The sequence below is a fragment of the Crinia signifera genome, chromosome 7 (genome assembly GCF_055691185.1).
Source record: "Crinia signifera chromosome 7, ASM5569118v1, whole genome shotgun sequence".
In the NCBI taxonomy this organism is placed as follows: Eukaryota; Metazoa; Chordata; class Amphibia; order Anura; family Myobatrachidae; genus Crinia; species Crinia signifera.
The window spans coordinates 95,253,228-95,277,241 of record NC_139223.1 but is presented as its reverse complement, the minus strand read 5'-3'; the positions used below and the strand labels follow the sequence as shown (position 1 = coordinate 95,277,241).

The window sequence follows — 24,014 nt, the reverse complement described above, 5'->3', positions numbered from 1 at the left end:
GAGTCTGCCGGCAGACGTTTTCACGTTCATCTCCCACTTCTGGAAGAGGTAATATCAGCCCACAGCGGCATCCTTGTTGAAGGCTACAGAAACTGACTTTCATCCAGACAGAATATAAGTGTGATCACACCAAAGGGCATACCCCCTGTGTGTTATCCCTAACCCTACTTACCCCACGTTTGTGTGTACCGGTATTAGGCTTAGATAGTATGCCATAACCTATTCAAAAGAGTGTGTATACATCAGTTTTCTACCTGGATATTTTATCATTTTTATATTATTGTTATTGTTTTTTATACCACATGTATTATGCAGATATTAAATAAATGTTATTTATTTTGAAAAAACTACGCTTCACTCATGCATGTTGACCTCATTTAAATAGTCATAAAGAGTTCATTTTCGCATATTCACAAGGGTCCCCGGAGCGCAAAAGTGACACCGCAAGGTGTAACCCCCCCCCCCCCCTTTCTAGCACTATCACAGGTACTGGCAGTGTACCTACACTTTTGCAGCTAGGTGACCACCTTTAGTCCACGGCGCAACCTTCCCGGAAACCCCATATAGAACCTTTGAATTTCCCAGTCTGTGCAAGTGTGAGTAACTCTGACCCTTCCACAACTGCGAATTTCCCAGTATATGCAGGTGTGAATAATTCTAACCCTTCCATTACTGTGAGTTTCCCAGTCTATGCAAGTGTGAGTAACTCTGACCCTTCGACAACTGCGAATTTCCCAGTCTGTGCAAGTGTAACTTTGACCCTTCCACACCTGCGATAGAATAAGGCTGATCGAGACCGGAGCTGGTGCCCATGGCTGCCGAGAGGGGGGGGAGGGGGGGTACTAATTACCCTGTCGCAGACTAGCTGGAGGGGCCCGGCGGGGGCCCTGGTCCAACCCACCATCCCCCTCCATCTCTACTGGGCAACAGCAGCACAAAGGTACAGCATGTGCTGTGCTGATAGCAGGCTCAGCATGAGCCTGCTGTCAGCACAGCACATGCTGTAGGTGTGTACTGCTGCTGCTGCTGCTGAGGGTTGGGGGGGGGGGGGGTGACAATAACACTCCCCCCACAACTTTAAAGTGTGTTTTCACCCCTAAACGAATTTGGGGCATGGCCTAATTGTGTGATGTGACCACACCTCCCACAATTAAGCCACGTCCCCAACATTTTACCGGGACCCGGAATACCTCTCGGCTGCCCTGCTGGTGCCACAGACCCTCCCTGAAAATGCACCAGAGGTATATTTTCCACAAGGAAAGCAGGTCCCATTGGGCTCCATAATGATATCATGGAAATCCAAAATTCTCCCATGGACCCACACACACTTCCAAAGTCTGTTCAGTTCTTGACGGAATAAAAAATGTTTGGACACACAAAATAGTTTCATCCACTGTATGTGGGCAGTCAGTTTACTATGTGACACAGATATCAAGCCTAAGCCTATCCTATAGACCCGGATTCAGATTAAATAAAAATAACAATAGGGACCCACGCTTCCTATTGAAGTAAATATTCTGATACTTATGTATTATCTGGGCTGCCGATTTTTTGATTGTATGCCTTAACTTAAGGCATACAATCAGATGCGATGCAATATCGCATCGCATCGCATACGACCATATCGCATGCGATGCGATGACCCGATTTTTCCATAGGATTCAATGTTAAAATGGACTGAGTCCATTTTAACATGGAATTCAATGGGAAAAAGGGGTCCTTTTCATACCCCTACTATCCAAGTGGGCATGGAGTTGGATATAAACCTGTGGCAAGCGTAGCGAGCCACCGAGCCCGAAGCGCTTCGGCCCATCCAACAGTCACCGGCCAGCATAGGGCCTGATTCAGACCTGATTGCTGCTAAGCAATTTTGCAGAGTCCTTTGATCAGCTACTCGGTGCCCAGACAGAGTGAAAACCTGCCCTGTGCAAGTTTGCGTATGACTTGCGGAAATATCGCAGATCGGCGGCCAGATAAAAACTCATATGTAATGATTTTCTCAGTCTGTGCAAGAGTGAGTAACTCTGACCCTTCCACAACTTTGAATTTCCCAGTCTGTGCAAGTGTGAGTAACTCTGACCCTTCCACAACTGCGAATTTCCCAGTATATGCAGGTGTGAATAATTCTAACCCTTCCATTACTGTGAATTTCCCAGTCTATGCAAGTGTGAGTAACTCTGACCCTTCGACAACTGCGAATTTCCCAGTCTGTGCAATTGTAACTCTGACCCTTCCACACCTGCGATAGAATAAGGCTGATCGAGACCGGAGCTGGTGCCCATGGCTGCCGAGAGGGGGGGAAGGGGGGGTACTAATTACCCTGTCCCAGACTAGCTGGAGGGGCCCGGCGGGGGCCCTGGTCCAACCCACCATCCCCCTCCATCTCTACTGGGCAACAGCAGCACAAAGGTACAGCATGTGCTGTGCTGACAGCAGGCTCAGCATGAGCCTGCTGTCAGCACAGCACATGCTGTAGGTGTGTACTGCTGCTGCTGCTGAGGGTTGGGGGGGGGGGGTGTGACAATAACACTCCCCCCACAACTTTAAAGTGTGTTTTCACCCCTAAACGAATTTGGGGCATGGCCTAATTGTGTGATGTGACCACACCTCCCACAATTAAGCCACGTCCCCAACATTTTACCGGGACCCGGAATACCTCTCGGCTGCCCTGCTGGTGCCACAGACCCTCCCTGAAAATGCACCAGAGGTATATTTTCCACAAGGAAAGCAGGTCCCATTGGGCTCCATAATGATATCATGGAAATCCAAAATTCTCCCATGGACCCACACACACTTCCAAAGTCTGTTCAGTTCTTGACGGAATAAAAAATGTTTGGACACACAAAATAGTTTCATCCACTGTATGTGGGCAGTCAGTTTACTATGTGACACAGATATCAAGCCTAAGCCTATCCTATAGACCCGGATTCAGATTAAATGAAAATAACAATAGGGACCCACGCTTCCTATTGAAGTAAATATTCTGGTACTTATGTATTATCTGGGCTGCCGATTTTTTGATTGTATGCCTTAACTTAAGGCATACAATCAGATGCGATGCAATATCGCATCGCATCGCATACGACCATATCGCATGCGATGCGATGACCCGATTTTTCCATAGGATTCAATGTTAAAATGGACTGAGTCCATTTTAACATGGAATTCAATGGGAAAAAGGGGTCCTTTTCATACCCCTACTATCCAAGTGGGCATGGAGTTGGATATAAACCTGTGGCAAGCGTAGCGAGCCACCGAGCCCGAAGCGCTTTGGGCTCGGTGGCTTTGGGCTCGGGTCCATCGCATCGCATCCGACCATATCGCATGCGATGCGATGGACATGCGATATGGTCGGATGCGATGCGATGGACCCGATTTCAAAATCGGCAGCCCAGTTAGTACATAAGTACCAATATTCTTATACTGTAGAGATAACTCTAATTCGGGGTATTCCTCCTTTACGTTGTTCACTCGGAGATCTTGACCTCAGAAAAAAAAAAAGATCTCATGGTGCGGACTTAGGGGGTTATTCTAGTTCATTCTTTCTGACAAAATCCTTCTTAGATGGACAAAACCATGTGCACTGCGGGTGGGGCAGATGTAACTTGTGCAGAGAGAATTAGATTTGGGTGGGGTTTTTCTTCAAAGTGAGATCTATATTGCAGTGTAAAATAAAGCAGTCAGTATTTTCCCTGCACAGAAACAAAATAACTCACCCAAATCTAATTCTATCTGCACATGTTACATCTGCCCCCCTGCAGTGCACATGGTTTTGTCCATCTAAGAAGGATTTTGTCAGAAAGAATGAACTAGAATAAACCCCTGTGTGCTGATAAATAGATAACTTATTAGACTATAGTGAGATGCCCGTACCATGTAGGGGCCTTTCCAAGATCAATGAAAAAAACGTAGCTCGGGGGTCACACTTATTTATCAGTTTCGTTAGATCCATCCACTTCCCTCCACAAAATACTCATCCATGTCTCCGTCAGTTTCACAGCTTGTATGTAATCCAGGGCTCACACTTCCAGTGAAAACACACAGTGCTGTGCCAACTCCAGGTTAAAAAATAAATCCAGGACACTGACAGTATAGGTTCTTCTAGACAGACTCACATCTCTCTCTGACTATGGGATCTTGCATTGACAGGAATTTAACTGAACCTTCATTAAGTGGAAACGCAGAATCTTACCGGGATTCAGATTTGTACGCAGTGCCAATGTTCACCCAGCTGAGTATTTATCGGTAGACAATGCACACGCCAAAGTACTCTATCATGCCGGACGGGGTCCCGACAGTCTGGATCCCGACAGTCATTTACCCGAAGTCGGGATCCAGACTGTTAAAATACAGACGCACGGGTTCCCGACGTCCACTGGCTATTCTCCCTCGTGGGGGTCCACGACCCCCATAGAGGGAGAATAGAATAGGTGGCAAGCGTAGCGAGCTTCCATGCCCACAAGGGGCTTTAGCCCGTCGGGATCCTGACTGTCGGAACCCTGTACCACACCCCTATCAATACCACCTGCAATCAGCACTTAAAATATAGTGCTATGGATTGTTTTTGAAGGAGGGACCCAAAGTGGTATTTTTCCTAGAGCCCCATGAGGTCTAACACACCCAGAAAACAGTCAGACTTTTGTAGTTTTTTGCATGTACGCTACAATCTGTATCCACATACATTAATTTAGAAAGTGATTGCCTTGCAATTTTGCATAACGATCATCTCACCACTATATAATCAGGACATGGGGTTAAAGTGAGCCAGAACAGGGCGGAACTGCGTTCCGTCAGTTCCATTTGGTAGGCGGAACGGTTCCGCCTCCGTCCGCTCACCTTGCCCTGTTCCAACACCCCAGGCAACAGCTCTGGCTTACTGTACAATGGCTCCGGGCTGCGATGGTCAGTCAGATCTGGCCCAGCGGAGATGTACAAAGGAGTGCCCTCGTTCCCACTGGTGCATTGTGGCGTCCCGGCAGACAGCGTGCGTCATGACGTCAGCACGTGGCCCGCGGACCCGCTCCCTTACTCAGAGACTGTCTATGACAGTAAAAAGCTGCCCGGCACATGAGCCTTTGAAATATCTGGATGACAGAGGCTGCAGCTGCACTGCAGTACAGCAGCCGCATGATGTCTGGGACTCGGACCCTGGTGAGGGGAGCGGCCGGCCAGCGCAGCAGTGAAAATATCCAGACGCCAGAGGCTGCAGTGCAGCAGCCGCATGATGTCAGTGTCGGGACTATGACCCTGGTGAGGGGAGTGGCCAGCCAGAGCACCAGTGAGTGAGACTCAACCCCAGGTACCTTAATCCCACATTCCTTTAAAACGATTGTAAATCTGGGAAAAATTGCATTTGTTAAAAATTATGTCAGCGATGTATGTGCAATCCAGTGTTCTGAACATTGCGCATACATCTCTGATATACTAACAAATGCAATTTTTCCCTGCATGGAGAAGTAGGGGGAAAATTCCCAGTACATGCCCCCTTTCCAAATGTGCACCGGTTTCTGCCCTCCAGATGTAGGAAGGTATGTAATTCTCCTTCATTGGCAGGGTTATCTGATGTCATCACTGGAGAGGTTTGGGGGTAGAGCCAAAGGCAATGCCCCCAAACCTGCTTCGCTTGCAATGCTTTTGGCACTATTTTTTTCTCCCACCAGGCCCTACTGGATGGTAGGGCATGAAATACCACCTGTCGGCACATGGTGTGTGACATAATGTATTTTTTGCATTACAGTGTACATAATTTCCTGTCCCACAAAGTCATAGCCTAAATTTTTGCTGAACACCCTAGCACCCACCCTGGCTTTGACATAGGCAGGGGAAGTGAGTTCCACCACCTCACCAGGACCACTTTAAGCAAGAAGCAGCTCCATTACCTGTCTTTTAGCTCTCTCCAAGCCATCAGTAAATTGATAATGTGCATATGACAGGGGTTCCCAAACTTTTTTGAATCAAGGCGCCCTAGAGCATCAAAATATTTTCAAGGCACCCCTAAGCCAAATGCTTATCGAGAATTTCAGAAAAAAAAATATTAAATGAAGTGCATTGTGTTTATATGTCACAGTTATCTGATGAGGGACAGGATTTGCTTCTGTCTGTCCACATATATTATGATTGGCAGCCACAAGCACTGGTTTTGCCTGGTACATTTACCATAAATAATATGAATTGATCCTGGTCCTCCAACCCAAGGCACCCCTGCAAGTGTCCTGAGGCACCCCAGGGTGCCTAGGCACACAGTTTGGGAACCACTGGCATATGAATATCATTATTAGCAGTATTCAAGAAGTGAAGTCCAAACAGTTAAGTGAAATTAATAAGAATTAGATAACCCAGCATCATGTGCAACTTGTTCTTCTTTTACAAAATATGTGGATGTATGTACCAGTTATACAGTAGGGGTCTATGTAGCAATAATCTGAACAATGCTCATACCTCCCAAATTTAATCATCTTTAAATCAGGACCTGCCGTGGCAAAGGCCCAAATAGGGGGAGGAGCGAAATAGAGGGTGGGTGTGCCCTAGTGCTGCAACCCCCGTTTAAAAAAATAGTTTTCGGAGCCGTGTCCAGCACTTACTTAGCGACTGGGCAGCCCTCCCCACTCTCTCCCTGCACTGGCGAGGTACCCAGCAGTGATCTCCAGCTCCGGAGCGATGGCAGGACTCCAAACAGTGGGACTGTCATGCTGTAATCGCGACAGGTTGGAGATAGGAATGCTGCAATTATTAACAGTCTGTGATGAGGCGTGTTCTTTAATTTTTTTTGCTAAATTATTCCTCATGTTTATAAAAGTTATATTTCAGGGACAGCGGATTTGATAACACACTGTACCTGCTAAATACATGCTGGAACAAATGAGTCCTTTGCATTTTAAAAATGATCTTTCACACTTTACCATGCTGCATATGTGCACAGTGTTTTTCACTGAGAAACCAAGCAAAATGAATGCCTGTGGGAGAGTGGTCGCAGTAGCCAGTAGATTTTGGTGATAATTGCTGCATTTGTCTATTGCTAGATAGTCCCAATACAGTGGCTTATTTATAGTGGTTGCAGTGTGCTTGGTGCACACAGCCCCTGAGCATAGTTGCCTACCCTCCTGCATTCTGCAGGAGACTCCCTGAAATAGCATCAATCTCCCTCTCTCGATCATTAGTCTAACAATCTCCCTCATTTCACCTAGCCCACGTTACATTTTTTGGGGAAAAAAGGAATGAGACAGATACATTTACATTGAATCATCAGCACCATTTCCCAGCACTTTGGGGCTCATCTACATTTGTATATAAGTCATTTTAAAAGATTCCTCTCAGATGTAGTAGTGCACAACCACGCTTCTAGGTGCCATGTTCCCAATCTCTTTTCACAATCTCTCCATATATGGAACTAGACATGCTCTTTGGGTGGAGGATGACACATCCCCTCAATGGGGTGCTGTGCAAAATTTTACTACCAACTATAATCTCCCTGAAACTAGGGGAACTCACACCGCACACGCTGCAATCAGTGACAAAGCCAGCAGCTCTGCAGAAATTGGCGTAAAAATGTCCACTGCACCATTTTACCGGTAATTAGCCCAATGGAATCTGAGTGTTCTAGTGCTCAGACTCCACAATGCTGCTTGTGCGGAAATCGTCTGAAAAATGTCCACTGCGCCTATTTTTCCAGAGATTTTTGCATGTGTAATAGGGCCTGAGGGGGTTATTTTGGTTCACTCTTTCTGACAAAATCCTTCTTAGATGGACAAAATCATGTGCACTGCAGGTAGGGCAGATGTAAGTTATGCAGAGAGAATTAGATTTGGGTGGGGTTTTACTTGAGTGAGATCTATAGTGCAGTGTAAAATAATGCAGCCAGTATTTTTCCTGCACGGAAGCAAAATAACTCACACAAATGTAACTCTCTCTGCACATGTTATATCAGCCCCACCCGCAGTGCACTTGGTTTTGTCCATCTCAGAAGGATTTTGTCAGAGAGAGTGAACCAAAATAACCCCCTGAGTGCTCTGGTGAGCAAACCCTGCTAATCCCGGCAGAGAGGAGGGCCCGACCAGAGAAGGCTGCACACAAGCCTCCTCTCCCCCCCCAATGCAATTTTTTTTCAATAAATGAAAGAGTAATCAAAAGTCTACATGCAGATTTTTCAGTTATCAACAGAAAACATATAAATTCACATATGTTGTAAATAAAATATATACTATATAAAGAATTTTTCGTAGAAATTAGTATTTTTCTTTAATTTGCCTCTCTTAAAATGCCCCTTCCCCAATAATTCAAATTCATACAGAACCTTGGCCCTTATTCTGGTCCACTCGCAAAGGCAAATTCATTCTCAAATGGACAAAACCATGTGCATTGTAGGGGGCAGATGTAACTTGTGCAGAGAATTAGATTTAGGTGGGGTTTTACTTCAAAGTGAGATCTATATTGCAGTGTAAAAATAAAGCAGCCAGTATTTACCCTGCACAGAAACAAAATAAACCACCCAAATCTAAATCTCTCTGCACATGTTACATCTGCTCCCCTGCAGTGCACATGGTTTTGTCCATTTGGGAAGGAATTTGCCTTTGCTAGCAAATCAGAATAAGGGTCCTTTTCCATATAATAGGAGATATATAGAGCTTGAAGTATATTATTATTATTATTATTATTATTATTATGATGGTTTGCTCCTACACGCAGGGATGTAAGGATTCTCAGCACCCTAGGCAAAACTTCAACCTACTAACTCCACCCCCTCCCCCCATACTGCCACCAATATCCACTTTCCAAACCTTTAAGGCATACTTGCATAACATTCCAGAATGGCAGGGAAGCTCCCACAAATCAGGTGGTCCCCTGCTTTCCCTAGCGGCTTCCCTTTGCCACCCACAACAGACTACAAGGAGGAGGGAGCAGAAAAGTAGGTAAGTATGCCTCAAGGGAAAGTATGGGGCTGAGGTCTTAAAAGTTCCACAGCAGCCACCTGCATTAAGTACAAAAATCCTCATAGACATCCTTGATTTAATGATAGGCAGACTTGTTGGCACCCCCCAGAGCCTGTCAAAATGACGGCTTCTGCAATGTACTTTCACTTTGAGCTGTGACCATTTTTAGCCCACACACGCTCCACCCAACCACTGGTCCCTATCTTCTCCTGCCTACAATCTCTGACTTCACAGCTCCCTCTCTCCATTTTCAGCAAGTCTGAAACATATAAGTGTCCCAGCAAAAATGTTATTCACTTTCTGTTATGACACCTTTTAGTAGACAAAAGAGTAATTTGGTCCATTGAGTGACCTGTAGTGGTCACAGGTGGTACTTCACCTCAGAGAGGTGAGGCATAGTTAGTTATTGGATAGATAGATAGATAGATAGATAGATAGATATACAGTAATATTTACTAAATGCTTATTTTTGCAGGTGGTTTCCAGAGATTCAAAGCATCTATTACCAGGGAAACAAAAGAAAGCAAATTCCCAGTGCAGGCAAGAATAAGAAACTTGAAACTTTTTTCAGTTGTGCTGCAACATTAATGACAGAACAGCTGCAGAGTCTTGCTTTAGCATCCATACAGGATTTTACAGATTTAGTCATACAACCACCAGTGAGTACAATTATCATATAATTCATATGCCTTCTAAATTGCCTATTATTAATGTTATTACCATACTATTAAATTACTATTTGCCTGATCACTTTCTTCAAAATTATAGCTTATTCATGTATTTAGGTTATTTAGACAAATAATGCTGCTTTCCCACTGCCTAAACGGGTAAAGACCAGGTATTTGTAAACGGGTCTTTAAATGGGTAAAGGCCCCCTTACACTTGTCAACTTATTGTCTCAACAAATTGAACCTGATTGACTCGAGATTTATCTTATGTGCAGGAGGTTCAATCTCTTCCAATCTCTTGGTTATACTCAATGGCACAGGATTGTAGATTGTGTCCTACACATCAGGCACATAAGATTTTGTCAGACGGCACATCAGATCTCGTCAGATAAATTGACTCAAATTGGATGAAATCTCACAAAATCTCACAAGTGTAAGGGGCCCTTAAGAGCTATAAAGACCCTTTCCCACTGCTGCTCTTAAACAGTAATTTGCCATTTAAATGCCGTTTTTGTCACATTCACATATACCCATTTAAGCAACCCATTTAAACCCATAGTAAACATGGGCTGTCATATAGAATGGACTTTTCGGCCCCCACAGGCCCACAATGATGACGTTTTGAGAGAACAAATGGAGGGGGTGGGGAGTGGTCTGATCAGTGTTGCAATAATGGCAGACAGAGCACATGTCTCTGCTGATTTCCTACCTGATTTTTGTCCACGTCCTCATTCTGAGTTTCAGGGATCACTTCAGGGGTCTGCGGTCCTCATTAAACAGGGGTGTGGATGTTGTGGACTGGGCTGGTTGCACAGGTGGGGTTAATGTTTGTTCTGCACACGACTGTGCAGTTTCATACCGACTTTAGGCTGCTGCCAGGCTAGATGATAATGCTACTGGATTAGCAAGTGCAGAATGCCCGAAAACCGCCATGCATTGGTTGAAGTACAACCACTCCCTACGTGCAGAGCCGCTTCGATTCCGGTTCTGGTCTAGTACATTGTGGAATAAGCATTTCAATGCCTTCAGCTTATTTATAATTTGCGTAGTGGTTCTTATAAATCCTGATGCTGCCATCATGTTGCTGATATTACGGTATTTTGCAGCATCCTTTACCGTACCGGTCATCTGACACATTGGGGGAAATTTAATAAAGGAAATTTGTAAAAAAATAGGTGTATTTGTATGCAGAAATACACTTATTTTTGACATTTACTATCCCGAAAATACGGCAATTCATAGTCATATTGATGTGCTATCAATACGAACACAAATTGTCGTATTTTCGGGATAGTAAATGTCAAAAATAAGCGTATTTCTGGATACAAATACACCTATTTTTTTTACAAATTTCCTTTAGTAAATTTCCCCCATTATTTCTTCTTCCCCACGAATTCGAAGGAGTTCCTTGATCTCCTCCTCTGTCCAACTGTGCATGGTAGCAGAATGTAAACAGCAGTACAGTACAAAAACGTTTTAGCTCTTCTCTGTCTACTGTGTGCTGTGATTACTTCCTGGATGTGGTGACTGTACAGTCATCACAAGAAGGAACCCAATCATGTTCTTAACCTTTATTATTATTACTAAATACCATTTAAGACCCTTTCCCACTGGCAAAAAAATGGCTCTTAAATGGGTAAAGCTCTGCTTTTTACCCATTTAAAAAAAAATGGTATTTTTAAACGGGTACAGCAACCTGGAGCATTCCCACTGCAGCTCTACCCATTTAAAAAGTCTAAAAAATGGCAAATTGCCTTTTAAGAGCTGCAGTGGGAAAGGGGAATTAGATAGATGCTGTTAATGAAACCTTGGTAATTTGCAATTAAAAATATACTAGTGATATTGTACACCCGACTGAAAAATGTATACAATTTAAAAGTAGGAATGAGCGGGTCCGGATATCTGAGATCACAACCCACCCGAACATTGTGATCCGAGGCGAGATCCGAGCTGACTCTGGATTTCTTGCCTCATTCTGGACCAAAAACTAAGCAAAACGTCATTGTGTTGCTGTTGGATTCTAGCAGGATCTGGATTTTATAAAAGACACACACGCACGCCGCCATCTTTACTCCAGCCTAGGAGAGGGAAGAGGGTGGTTGTACTCTGTGCTGTGGTAAACCAAACTACTGCCATGCTAATATAAGAATATTTTTAAAATTATTTTATTTGTTTGCTGCTTCTATGTGACTTGATTAAGTGGTGCAGGGGCTGCTGTACACAAGTCCAGTGTACAGGGGCTGTGTATAAGGGCCTGTGTCCAGTGTGATAGGGGTTGTGTCCAGTGTGACGGGCTGTATAGGGCCATCTTAACAGCAGTGTGGGCCCCTGGGCAAAGCAATGCACTGGGCCCCTTACTCATTCTCCCCTCCTAGGGGTGGGGGGTGCTATCAGCAGCAGCTTTGATGTCCCACGGGTGGCAGTGGGTGCTCTATCTTCCACTCAACATGTAGGACCTGGAGCAGTAACTTCTGATAATTACTCCTTTACTGCACAGGTAGGACACTAATGTGTGGAAGGGGGCACTGAGCTGAATGAAGGGTCCCTTGTTATACCCCTTTTACACCGCCGAAAAATCATGGTCAGCGGCGGGTCAGACCCGGATTTTCGGCGGTGTAAATCCCTAACGCTGTGTCCCTTTACACGGCTAGGACCTGGGTAGAGGGCAGTGTAAATGGGAACGCCGGGTCGGATGACCCGGCTCCCATTTACATGAATGGGGAACGTCCAACCTGCCGACCGCAGCGTCCGCAGGTTGGACGGGTTGTCAGCCTGACAGTCCCTGACAGCCGGCGCTGCTGTCTGCTATACCCTGCAGACAGCAGTGGTGGCGGGGGAGGGAGGTGAACGGATGCCTGTGTGCGGCATCCATTCACCTCCTGTGCGACGGCGGGGGGAGTGTGCGCGGGGACTGGGGGCAGCCTAGCAGCTTATCTTAGTGCTGGGCTGCCCCCAGCAGCGTTCCGGTCCGGCGGCGGCACGCGGCGGTGATTGGCGCTGTCATCTCCAAGCTCCGGGGGGGGGGGGGCGGGTGCGAGTCGGGCTATCCGCCCGGTGTAAATGGCCCTAAACGCCGGGTCGCTTTGGTGTAAAAGGGGTATAAATGACTTCAAGGGAGGTAGGGGGTGTTTTATACGCAGGTGAGGGTTGGGTAACGGAGTGGGCTTAATATTCATCATTTTCCGGTGGAATGGCAGCTTGTTTGACTGCAGATATAGATATATATTATCTGGAAATAGATTTATTAGCCTTCAATAGTATAAAAACCTAGAGTCCCAACTTTCAGGAGGTGCTGGGGTGCCAGAGCAATCCATTGACAAAAATATAAAACTGTACACCAGACGTTTGGAGCTGGAGCAGGGACCGGCTGCTGGAAGGCTGATATCTCTGGTTCTGGGTATGATAGAGACAAGTTGCTAGTGTCCACAGAAAGGGGAGAGTCCCAGCTTTTGGAATATACTCTGAGAAAAACTCTAAGTAAAAAAAAAACATGATAAATATGACTGGGAAATGCAATTAACAGGTCGGATGTAGACTGCTGCTTAGAAGTTGGATATCTCCAGTTCCCCAGTGCCGATTTTCAAAATTCTGGTATCCCTGGAAAAAGGGGATCCTCAGCTATAAGTCCTTTATACACCTGGGGCCCCTGGGCAAGTGCCTATTAAGCCCATACGAAAAGACGGCCCTGGGTCTGTATCCAGTGTACAGGGGCTGTGTCCAGTGTACAGGGGCTGTGTCCAGTGGCTGTGTCCAGTGTAACAGGGTGCAGTGTCCAGTGTAACAGGGTGCAGTGTCCAGTGTAACAGGGTGCGATGGCCAGTGTGACAGGGGTTGTGTCCAGTGTGACGGGTTGTGTCCAGTGTACAGGGTCTGTGTACAGGGTGCATTGGCCAGTGTGACAGGGGCATAGGCGAATCTAAGGGTGGTCCGGGGGTGCACCGGACCACCCATTAGACTGCCGGCACCTGTACCTTTAAGTGTTAAATTAACACCACCGCTGCCCGGATTTCGCATATTTTTGTCCGCAGGACCCGGGAGGGCTGCACACATGCCCGACTGCATGCAGCTCCTCCCATGGTCCTTTGCGGAGCGTGCGTGCCATGACGTCGGGCGGCGCCGGCTCCTGCCCTCACTTTTCTTCCTCCATCCTCGCCGTCCGGCTCCCTCCTCCTGCATCTGCTGCGGCTGGGCTAGCGCGCACACGTGTGTTTGTGTGGCGCAGCAGCCCAGCGCACAGCCATAACACTGCTCCTGCCCCTTGTGATCTCTAACAGTGCTGGTAAGTACAGCAGTGAGAGTGACAGACTCACTGCTGCAGACAGCGCTGCCTGGCTTTGATTTATACTGTATTCTTCTTGCCCAGCACCCTACCCAGACCAGTGCCAGCCCAATGGCTTTTATTGGAAAAAAAAAAGCTGTAATCTTTCCCAGTGCCCTACAGGCCCTGTACTACAGGGCCTGTAGGGCACTGGGCAGGGCACTGGGAAAGATTACAGCGGTTTAAAAAAAAAAAACATTGCTGGGCACTGGGAGAGATTACATTACATTGCTGGGCACGGCCCCTGTCCAGTGCCAGGCCAGCCCAGCATTGGCTTTTATTTAAAAAAACGCTGTAATCTCTCCCGGTGCCCTGCCCAGTGCCCAGCAATGGCGTTTATTTAAAAAAAAAAACGCTGTAATCTTTCCCGGTGCCCTGCCCAGTGCCCAGCAATGGCTTTTATTTTTAAAATAAATGCTGTAATCTTTCTCAGTGCCCTGCCCAGTGCCCTACAGATTACAGCCTTTTAAAAAAAAAAAAAAGCCATTGCTGGGCAATGGGCAGGGCACCGGGAAAGATTACAGATTTTTTTTTTTAAATAAAAGCCATTGCTGGGCTGGCCTGGCACTGGGCAGGGGCCGTGCCCAGCAATGGCTTTTATTTAAAAAAAAAAAAAGGCTGTGACCTTTCCCAGTGCCCTGCCCAGTGCCCTACAGGCACTGAGAAAGATTACAGTGTTTTTTATTTTTTTAAATAAAAGCCATTGCTGGGCACTGGGCAGGGCACCGAGAAAGTTTACAGACTTTTTTTTTTATTAAAGCCATTGCTGGGCAAGCCCAGCCCAGCAATGGCTTTTATTTAAAAAAAAAAAAAGGCTGTAATCTTTCCCGGTGCCCTGTCCAGTGCCCAGCAATGGCTTTTATTTTTTTTTAAAACGCTGTAATTGTTAAGGTTAAGCCACACCCTTCAAATGAGGCCACACCCCTGTTTAGGCCATGCTCCCTACAGTTTTTCACACACGACTTCACCGCGCGCACATTCAATGCCTCCAATCTAGGACCACCCATTAGCATATTTCTAGATTCGCCTATGGACAGGGGTTGTGTCCAGTCTACAGGGTGCATTGGCCAGTGTGACAGGGGCTGTGTCTAGTGTGACAGGGGCTGTGTCTAGTGTGACAGGGGCTGTGTCCAGTGTGACAGGGGCTGTGTCCAGTGTAACGGTGCATTGGCCAGTGTAACAGGGGCTGTGACTAGTGTACAGGGTGCATTGACCAGTGTAACAGGGGCTGTGTCCAGTGTACAGGGGCTGTGTCCAGTGGAACAGGGTGCAGTGGGCAGTGTACAGGGGTTGTGTCCAGTGTAAAGGAGCGGTGTACAGTGTACAGAGACTGTGTACAGAGTGCATTGGCCAGTGTGACATGGGCTGTGTCCAGTGTACAGCGTGCATCGTCCAGTGTGACAAGGGCTGTGTCCAGTGTAATCGTGCATTGACCAGTGTAACCCGTGGTAACAAAAGTCACAATGTAAGACTTAAACCTAGGATCCAGGTTTGTCTCCAAAATATAATGATCTGATTTTAAGAGATCGACGTCCCTGGGATCCTTGCAAAGAGAATTAAGGGCTTGATCTACTAGTTCTACATATTTAGCGGATTTGCTCTGCTTCAACTCCTTCTTCAGTTTCTCCAACTGCTTTTGCAAAAGGCCTATCAGGTGAATGACCTGACTCAAGCTGGCAGTGTCAGAACTAACTTCACGTGTGGCAACCTCCAAGGGCTTCAGGATCTTGCACAACACGGAAATTATTCTCCACTGACCTTGACTCCGGTGCATTCCCATTCCTCTCCCTATGTCATAGGTAGAGGTGTAGCTTTTGGATGGCCTTTTGCTGCTCCTCCATCCGCTGAAGCATATAGAGGGTGGAATTCCACCTCGTGACCACCAATTGCTTCAGCTGATTGCAGGGCAAATTTTTTATTTCTGCAATCACTTGCACACACTTGCAGAATGGCGAAAATGTCCACAAATTTTCCGGACAACTGCCAACATCTCTTGAACACCCCTGTAATTTTTTAAGTAATGTTGCACCACCAAATTTATTGTGTGAACAAAACATGAGATATGTTGGAATTTGCCCAGATGTAATGCTCTCATAATATTGGTGGCATTCTCGGACATCACAAATCCCGAGGAGAGTCTAAGTGGGGTAAGCCATTGCGCGATGACTTCCCGTAGCTTTTCAGGGAGGATTTTCAGCAGTATGCCTCTTACTGAAACCGGTGATACACAGAGTAGCCTGCCTCTGAATGATGTTACTGCTGTTGCTGCTGCTGCTGTTTGTGGTGCTGAAGGCAATATATCTACCCAGTGGGCAGTCACAGTCATGTAGTCTTTAATTTGCCCTGTTCTGCTTGTCCACATATCCGTGGTTAAGTGGACGGTCGGTACAGCAGCATTTTTTCGGACACCAAGGACGCTTTTTTTAATGTCCATGTACAGTCTGAGTATTGCCTTCCTGGTAAAGTGGAATCTAGATGGAATTTGTTAACGGGGACACAGGACCTCAAGCAACTGTGTAATTAAGCAACACAGAATTAATTGCAGATACTGAATGCACGTCTAATACCAAGATAGGTGTTAAGGCATCAGTAATATGCTGTGCAACAGGGTGACTGCTGGCATACTTCATCCCCCTTGCAAAGGCATGTTTTACAGTCAGTTGCTTGGTTAACTGATCAGGACTACCCTTCCTGGTCCCCTTCCTGGCAGCAGCAGCAGAAGCAACAGGCGTAGCGCTTAAGTATGCTACTGAGGATTCCAGGATAGGAGAGGATTCAGTCATGCTCATGACATTGGGTGCAGGACTACTTCCCAATCCGATCATCGCTGAGGATGTGGATGATGCAGGTGTTTGAGGAGAGTGCAGGCCCTTGGATCTAACAGAGACAGGGGAGCAAGACGGTGACGCTGGGCAGGCTGTTAGATTTTTGTGCACAGTTTCTTTTGACAAAAACTTCTGATGGATGCGCTGCAAGTGACGTAACAGAAAGGAGGTCCCAAGGTGCTGCACGTCCCTACCTCTACTTACAATAGCTTTGCAAACACTACACACAGCTTGACAGTTGTTGTCCAGATTCGGGTAGCAGTAATTCCATACATACGTGGTGGATTTTTTTGGTCTTTTGCCCTAGCATGAGAATGGGCTTTTTTATACCTAGGACAACAACTGTCTCTGCCTTTACACAAACAACATCATCCTCAGCATCGTCATCATCCACATCCTTCTGTGTTCCAGCTTCACCAATATAATCCTCATCCAATTCTTCAGAAGCATCCTCAATATCAAGGTCAGCATCTTGATTGGGATGCTCTTCCACACAGTTGCAGAGGGCACACAAATGATGGAATGAACCTCCTCTTCAAATACAGTATTTAAAAGGTCCGGCTCACATATGGCATCCGCGGACATACTTCGACTCTCCTTTGGGATTTGTGATGTTTGTGAACTCATCTTTGTCTTCTTAACAAGTTTCCTTTCTTTTTTTGATTGTACTACCAGAAGGGCTACCATCACTCTGAGACAGTGTACCATCAGTCATGAACAAGTTTAGCCATGTCAGACTGTCCATTGTATTATTGGCAAGAAAAAAGGCAGTGTGGCGGCCTTTGCACAAACTGACGGCCCTGCCCTGGGGAACAGCGGCGGGGATCCGGGTAGCAGGGAGGCGGGAGCTTGATGCTGCCATACCAGCAGCGTGTGGAGGGGATCCGGGCGGCGTGTGGCAGGGATCCGGGTGGTGTGTGGCGGGGATCCGGGCAGCGGCTGTCAGCGGTCTCGGTCCGTCCAGTGTGCAGCGACTCAGAGCTTGATGTAGTTCTATTTGCTGAGCGGGAAGCGCTGTGGATTTTGAAAAGACTGTCCGGACGCTGATTCGCCGGTCGCTCAGCCAATCAGTGTCTAAATCTGCAGCGCTTCCCGCCCGATGGAAAATAGTGCTATGGTCTGAGTCGCTGCTTCTTGGCTGACCCCACCACCCGCCACTGACCGTATCCCTGCCGCACAGATCGCTACCCCCAGCCCCCTTTTGCTGCTGCGCACATAGGTGGGTGGAGTTGTGAGGGAGGGGGGTGGGGTTGTGAGGAAGGGGGGAGGGTTGTGAGGGGGACCCTCAAATAATTTTGCCCAGGGGCCCACTGGATTGTTAAGACGGCCCGGTCTATAAGTACCAAAATGAATTTCAAATTCCACCAACAGGACCTCCTTCACCAGCAATTACATCCTCCCAATGCACACAGTCCTGTATTGGCTGATTCCAGCGAAGACAAATTAATTGTGTGTGAAGAAGAGGATGGGGGTAAGGAATCGGATGCTGAGGATGACATCTTGTAAAGCCAGTTTGTGCACTGCCCATTGTCAGCTTGTTTTGTTGGGACCCAGACAAACCATTTGTTTCAGCCACATGTGACATGTGTCCCTGTCGCTGAAGTCCCTGTCGCTGAAACGATTGCTTTGTTAAACTGTGCATGTCCTGTATACAACATAAGGGTGGATGGGAGGGCCCAAGGACAATTTAATCTCGCACCTCTTTGTATTTTTTGCTCTTTGGAGCATTGCTGTGTTTTTTTTTTTTGGGGGGGGGGGGGGGGGATAGTTTACTAAACTGCCACCCTGTCTGCCCTTGCAATGCCACTCTGCTTCTAAGATGTGCCATGTTGGAAGTTTAATGTCTACATGTATGTATGTATGTGATGCCCACTGCTGTCACTTAGCTTAGTCATCCAGCTACCTCGGTACAACCTTTTGGCCTAACTAAATGAAAACTATTTTGGGAGCTGTGAAGTAATCAAAATTTATTAGAAATGAGTGGAAACTAATGTTATTGAGGTAAATAATACTTTAGGAGCAAAAACAGGCCCACATTCTGTTATTTTAGCCATTTTTAGCCTTTTAAAAAAAAAATCCAGATCCAAAACCAAAACCCCCAAGGGTGGTTTTGCCAAAACCAATCCAGATACAAAACACGAAGGGAGATCCAGATCTAAAACCAAATCCTGAAAAAGTGGCCAGCGCACATCCCTATTTAAAAGACATGATTTTTCATCAGTTATAGTACACCAATGGTGTATTTAGGGTGAATGCAGTGTGTGCAGTGCACCATGGGTCCCTGAGTCCCAGAGGGGCCCACACCACACACACTGCATTCATTCATTATTTATTTTTTTTAACAAATTTTCTTTATTGAAGCAAGCGTACATTTAGAGTGAAAGATATTACGTTAGATATGACAATGGCAATATGTAGAATACAAATGTCATTGGTATAAATAATAATGTAAATTAAGTATCTATATTCACATGTTGGCAAACAATTGAGGCAACACAAACATAATCAGCCGGAGCAGAGGAGCTATCCATAGTAATCAGGTGGTCCTGGGAATATAAACACATTCCGTACCACAGCGTATTACAAAAACATTTCCAGATCTGGTCCTTAAGGTTTGGGTATAATGAGTCAATGTAACTCTCCCAGGTGTCAAAAACGCGCTCAGTAAACAAGGAGTTACTAAAGCCATGTTTCCAGTAATCATCTACATGCACGGCAAAATGTGCAAAGCACTCAAAGGTTGAAAGCTTGTCAGGCTAGGTGGTCTCTCTTCTGTTTTGTTGTACTGTATCATCTTATCACCTACCATCTTTCTTCTAAAAATACCAAAGCCAACACCTTGTCACAGTTTCTTTAATCCCACAGATATTTAAAAGAGGTTTGATTCTAATTCTGTAGTGATAGATTCTTCTTCTTATCTCCCTATATTGTTCAGTAGACAGTAAAACTAAAGGCCCCCATACACTAGGGCGACTTGTCCTAAGGACAAGTCAGCCCCGATTTCTCCTAAACTTCCCCGGCAGCTCCCCGGGGGAGCTTGATAAGATTTGGCACTTGATGTGCCATTTTTTACATGTGATAAATCGGCTCGATTTATCACATGTAAACCCGGGGAGCAGCGGGAGAGCAGGGTCCGGGGGGTGGGGGGGCTGCAGGAGAGGGTCTGTGGCAGGTGGCACCGTGGGGACCAGAAAGTCAGCAGCGGCGAGCGGCGGGAGCATAGTAAAAAAATCCTATTCAAAATCTGGGCGGCCGCTGATTGGCTGAGCTCTCAGCCAATCAGCGGCCGCCCAGTATTTTGAATAGGATTTTTTCTATTCTCCCGCTCGCCGCAGGGTCCGGAGTAGCGGCGAGCGGCGGTAGAAAATCCTGTTTAAAACGTTGAGCTGCTGGGCTGCTGGTGGGGTTCGCTGCTAGACGGGCAGAGGCAGCATGCAGGGGACGCTGCGGGGGACAGTGATCGTGATGGAGAGCCGGGCAGGGGGAGGCGTGAGCTGTCAGTGCAAGAGAAATAAAAGCCCATACAAGGAATGGGCAGCCTGTGATTGGCTGAGCCCTCTCAGCCAATTGCTGACTGGCTAAGAGAGCGCTCAGCCAATCACAGGCTGCCCATTCATTGTATGGGCTTTTTTTCCCCCAAGCAATGACAGTTCCGGGCTCCCCCTGCCTGGCTCTCCGTTACTGCCGCCTCTGTCCCCCGCAGCGTTCGCTGCCTCTGCCATACTAGCAGCGTCCCTCACCATCTGCCCGCAGCGTCCTAGCCACCCTGCTCCCTTCACCTTCCCGAAGCACAGCTCCCTGCTCCGGCGTCCCCTGCCCAGCTGCACATAAGATTTAGAAAATCGGGTGTCTGGACATGCGATTTGGCCCGATTTCACAGCCCAATCCATCTGAATCGGGTGAAATCGGGACCAAATTGCATAGTGTATGGCGGCCTTAACTGTATGAATTAATTTTCAGGAATTACTGAAGGAAAACCTTAAAGCGATTTTATATCTAAGTGTACCATCTGTTAGCAATACAAGTCAATATGTCAAAAAACAATTTGGCCTAGTTGTTTCCTGAAACCCTGGATGAATGTCACAGGATTTTATAACAGATCTCCTATTTTCTGATGGTCATAGCACCATCTGGGTTAAAGTTTGGGTTATAGTTGATTGGTTTTCCAAGATGGCACACTTTATCCCCCTCAAGGATTTTACCATCAGCCCATGTGGTGTCAGATTCAATTATAAACATGTACTTTATGGTTTCCTGTAGTTTACGTCTACCAACCAGTGAGCAATGAAGGTAAATTCTCCATAGAGTTACACCCATAAACTAATTAACACTTTTAGGAGGTTTATCAAGATTATTAAGTACTAGGTGATTCATCGCACCCTACGGCGCTCTTCACACCATCGTGCTTTCTGTCTTGGACTCCAGTTTATAACCAAAATTTTTATACCATGGCGCAAGTATGAATTTGCATGTTTATATATTTATATTTATTATTTTTACATAGTTATATAGTTACATAGTAGGTAAGGCTGAATAAAGACTTCTAGTTCAACCTAGGTTTATAATAGCTTCCTTTGTTGTATAGTATGTTCTGATATTTTTTTTTTTTTAACTTCAATAATTTTTATTGCAATTTTTTTCCAGAAAATGGGGTACAGAAAAAAGAAGGGGGGAACATTGACAGGGGGGGGGGGGGGGGTAGCAGACATAAAATAAATCAAATCAAACACTTCGCTGCACAGAGCGAACAATACAGTTAAAGTACAACTTATTCACTTGGCATTTGAACATCTCCAGTGCGGGTATATCTTAACCGACCTTGAAATCAATATAGCGTATGGGGGGGTGCTTGTAGTATCTTCCAAGCTGTGGTTAAACCCAGTTATAACTCTATCCTGGCTCTTCGGGTTCATTTAAACTAAACTGGTGGGGATCTGATGTGGATGTGTGGGGGAATAATCTAGCTCCTTCCCCTTCTGTCACATAAATGTGCCAAAGGGACCAACGCTGGGAGATATGAGATGGTGGGGGCATAGTAAAAGGGGGGCCACTCTCCATCAAAAAGTGATGGTTCGTCTTCAGGATCACTTGTAGAAGGGATGGGGGGGTGGGCTGTTTCCAATGTTGAGCTAAATTAGCTTGTGCAGCTATAAGTATATGGCCTATTACCAGTCTCTTCTCGGGGGGTATCTCCCCGGGGAAGACGTGTAGTAGAGCTAGGGATGGATCAGGGGTGACTGTGATATTGGTTACTGCGGATACTAGCTCGAATACCTCCTTCCAGTATTTGAGAATAAATGGGCAGGTCCAGAAGATATGGAATATGTCCCCCACCTGACCACACAGCCTCCAGCATTTGTTGGAGCATGATGGCCAGAATGAGTGTAGACGCTCTGGAGTCCTGTATATTCTATTTATGAGCTTGATATGCATCTCTGTGTGGTTCAGGCAGCGGGACATATCATGGGAGGTGAAAAAGATTTGCCGCCATTGTATGGGGGTGAACAGTCGGCCTAAATCGGCTTCCCATTTCGCATGTGCGGAAGACTTCGAGAAAGTATGGGGCGTAACCAGAGTTTTATACCAAAAGGAGATGTCGCGTTTAGTATGTGTTGAGAAAGGCCTGGAAAAGATATTCTGGAGTGTAGTCTGGGGGGGGGGGGGGCAGTGACACTATGGTGGTTCTCCACCAATGAGCTATTTGTATGTAGTGCAGGTACTCTGAGGCGGGAATCTGGAAGCTGTTCTGTAGAGAAATGAAGTGCAGAAGGGTGTGCGAGTCTAGGATATCTCCAAGGGTGGAGATGCCTCGAGCCTTCCAGGAATTAAGGTTGTGATTTGGTATAAGTTTTGCTACAGTTGTAATGGAGACATTGGGTAGGTTGTTTGTCGTGGAGGGTAGGGTAGTTAGCAGTCTATCCCAGGCTTGGAGGGATGCCTTGGTAGACGGGAGTAAGTGGGGCTGGTTTGGTCTGACATGTTGGGGCAGTCTGATTAAGTCGGCCAGGGGTATGGATGGGGATAGGGCTTGCTCAATAGCGACCCAGCTCGTGGGAGAGTCAGTCCCTTCACATTCAGGGACATAAAATTAGGCATTACAACTTAGGGGGGTTACGGAGGGGGCTATGCTTCAGCAGGTAGGTGTACTTGTGCCAGCGACTGACAGGTAAATTGTCCGCTGGGAGTCTGCTATGCAGGGTAGGAGGACAGGGGGTGAGGTGGGGGGGGGGGGCTATAGAGATAGGAGGGGTACAGGGAAAGAGAAAACAAAAAGGCCCAGTGTATCGGACCTGCATGACTACTGCAGGGGTGGAGGGAAAAAAGAAAAATCTTGCAGTAGTATGTGCAATGTTGGGGGTGGTGTCTTGGATCGCACAGCGAAGAGCCGCCACTCACTTTTAAACAGTAAATCAACTATAGGGAGGCAAATAAACAGTGTAACATGGTAAACATCTCTAAATAACTAGGCTAAATCTGGGGTGCTGCTAGTGAGAATCATAATTCTACTCCAACATCCCAATTGCCCAACATCCTGCATGCAGAAAAACAAAACAAGTAGATATGATACTTAACAAACGTATCCCGTCCCAGTGGAGGGGATCACAGGAGCCTGGGCATCGGGTTCTTCAAAGAGGGTAAGCAATCTTCGAGACCCGGGGTGAGATCTCAAGTAGCGGACCAGTCCTGTTGCAGGGTCTGCGGGCGTCTTGTTTCCTGGGCGCTGGCGACCGAGATATCCCAGTCCATCAGGAGTTTAACCCCGGCGTCTAAGGATGATATGATATATGTGGAGTCCTCATGGTACACTATCAGCTTGACTGGGAATCCCCACCGGTACCGGATTTCGTGGTTACGGAGTGCCGTAGTTATGGGGGCAAATGCTCTTCTGTTGGCTATAGTCGCTGGAGAGAAGTCCTGGAAGATTTGTAGACCGCCTAGGGAATCCGTGTTTTTGGACTCTCGGGCTGCTCTCAGGATATTCTCCTTGACAGTGTAGAAGTGCACGCGAAGGAGCGTATCTTTCGGTAGATCCGAAGAGACTGTCTTGGGGCGTGGGAGGCGGTGTATGCGGTCTATCAGGAGATCCTTGGGGTCTGTGGAGGGGAGGAGTTTGCGGAACAGATTGATGGCATAATCTTCTAACTCTGCGTTAGCTACTGAATCCGGGATGCCTCTGATCTTTATATTATTGCGTCTGGACCTGTCCTCCAGGTCTGCGAGCTTAGATTTGATTTGGTCGATATCTCGTTGTTGGCAGTCATAGGACGTAATCAGG

At 46.6% G+C, this 24,014-nt stretch overlaps 1 protein-coding gene across 2 annotated transcripts in view; it reads left to right on the top strand.

The window, feature by feature from the left end:
* DNAH7 (dynein axonemal heavy chain 7) overlaps positions 1-24,014 on the top strand; it is a 918,640-nt gene that overhangs the window by 174,800 nt on the left and 719,826 nt on the right. For both annotated transcript variants that reach the window (XM_083153498.1, XM_083153497.1), the window contains one exon: positions 9,403-9,586. In XM_083153498.1, coding sequence (XP_083009624.1) covers positions 9,403-9,586 — 184 coding nt within the window. The remainder of the gene's footprint in view (positions 1-9,402; positions 9,587-24,014) is intronic.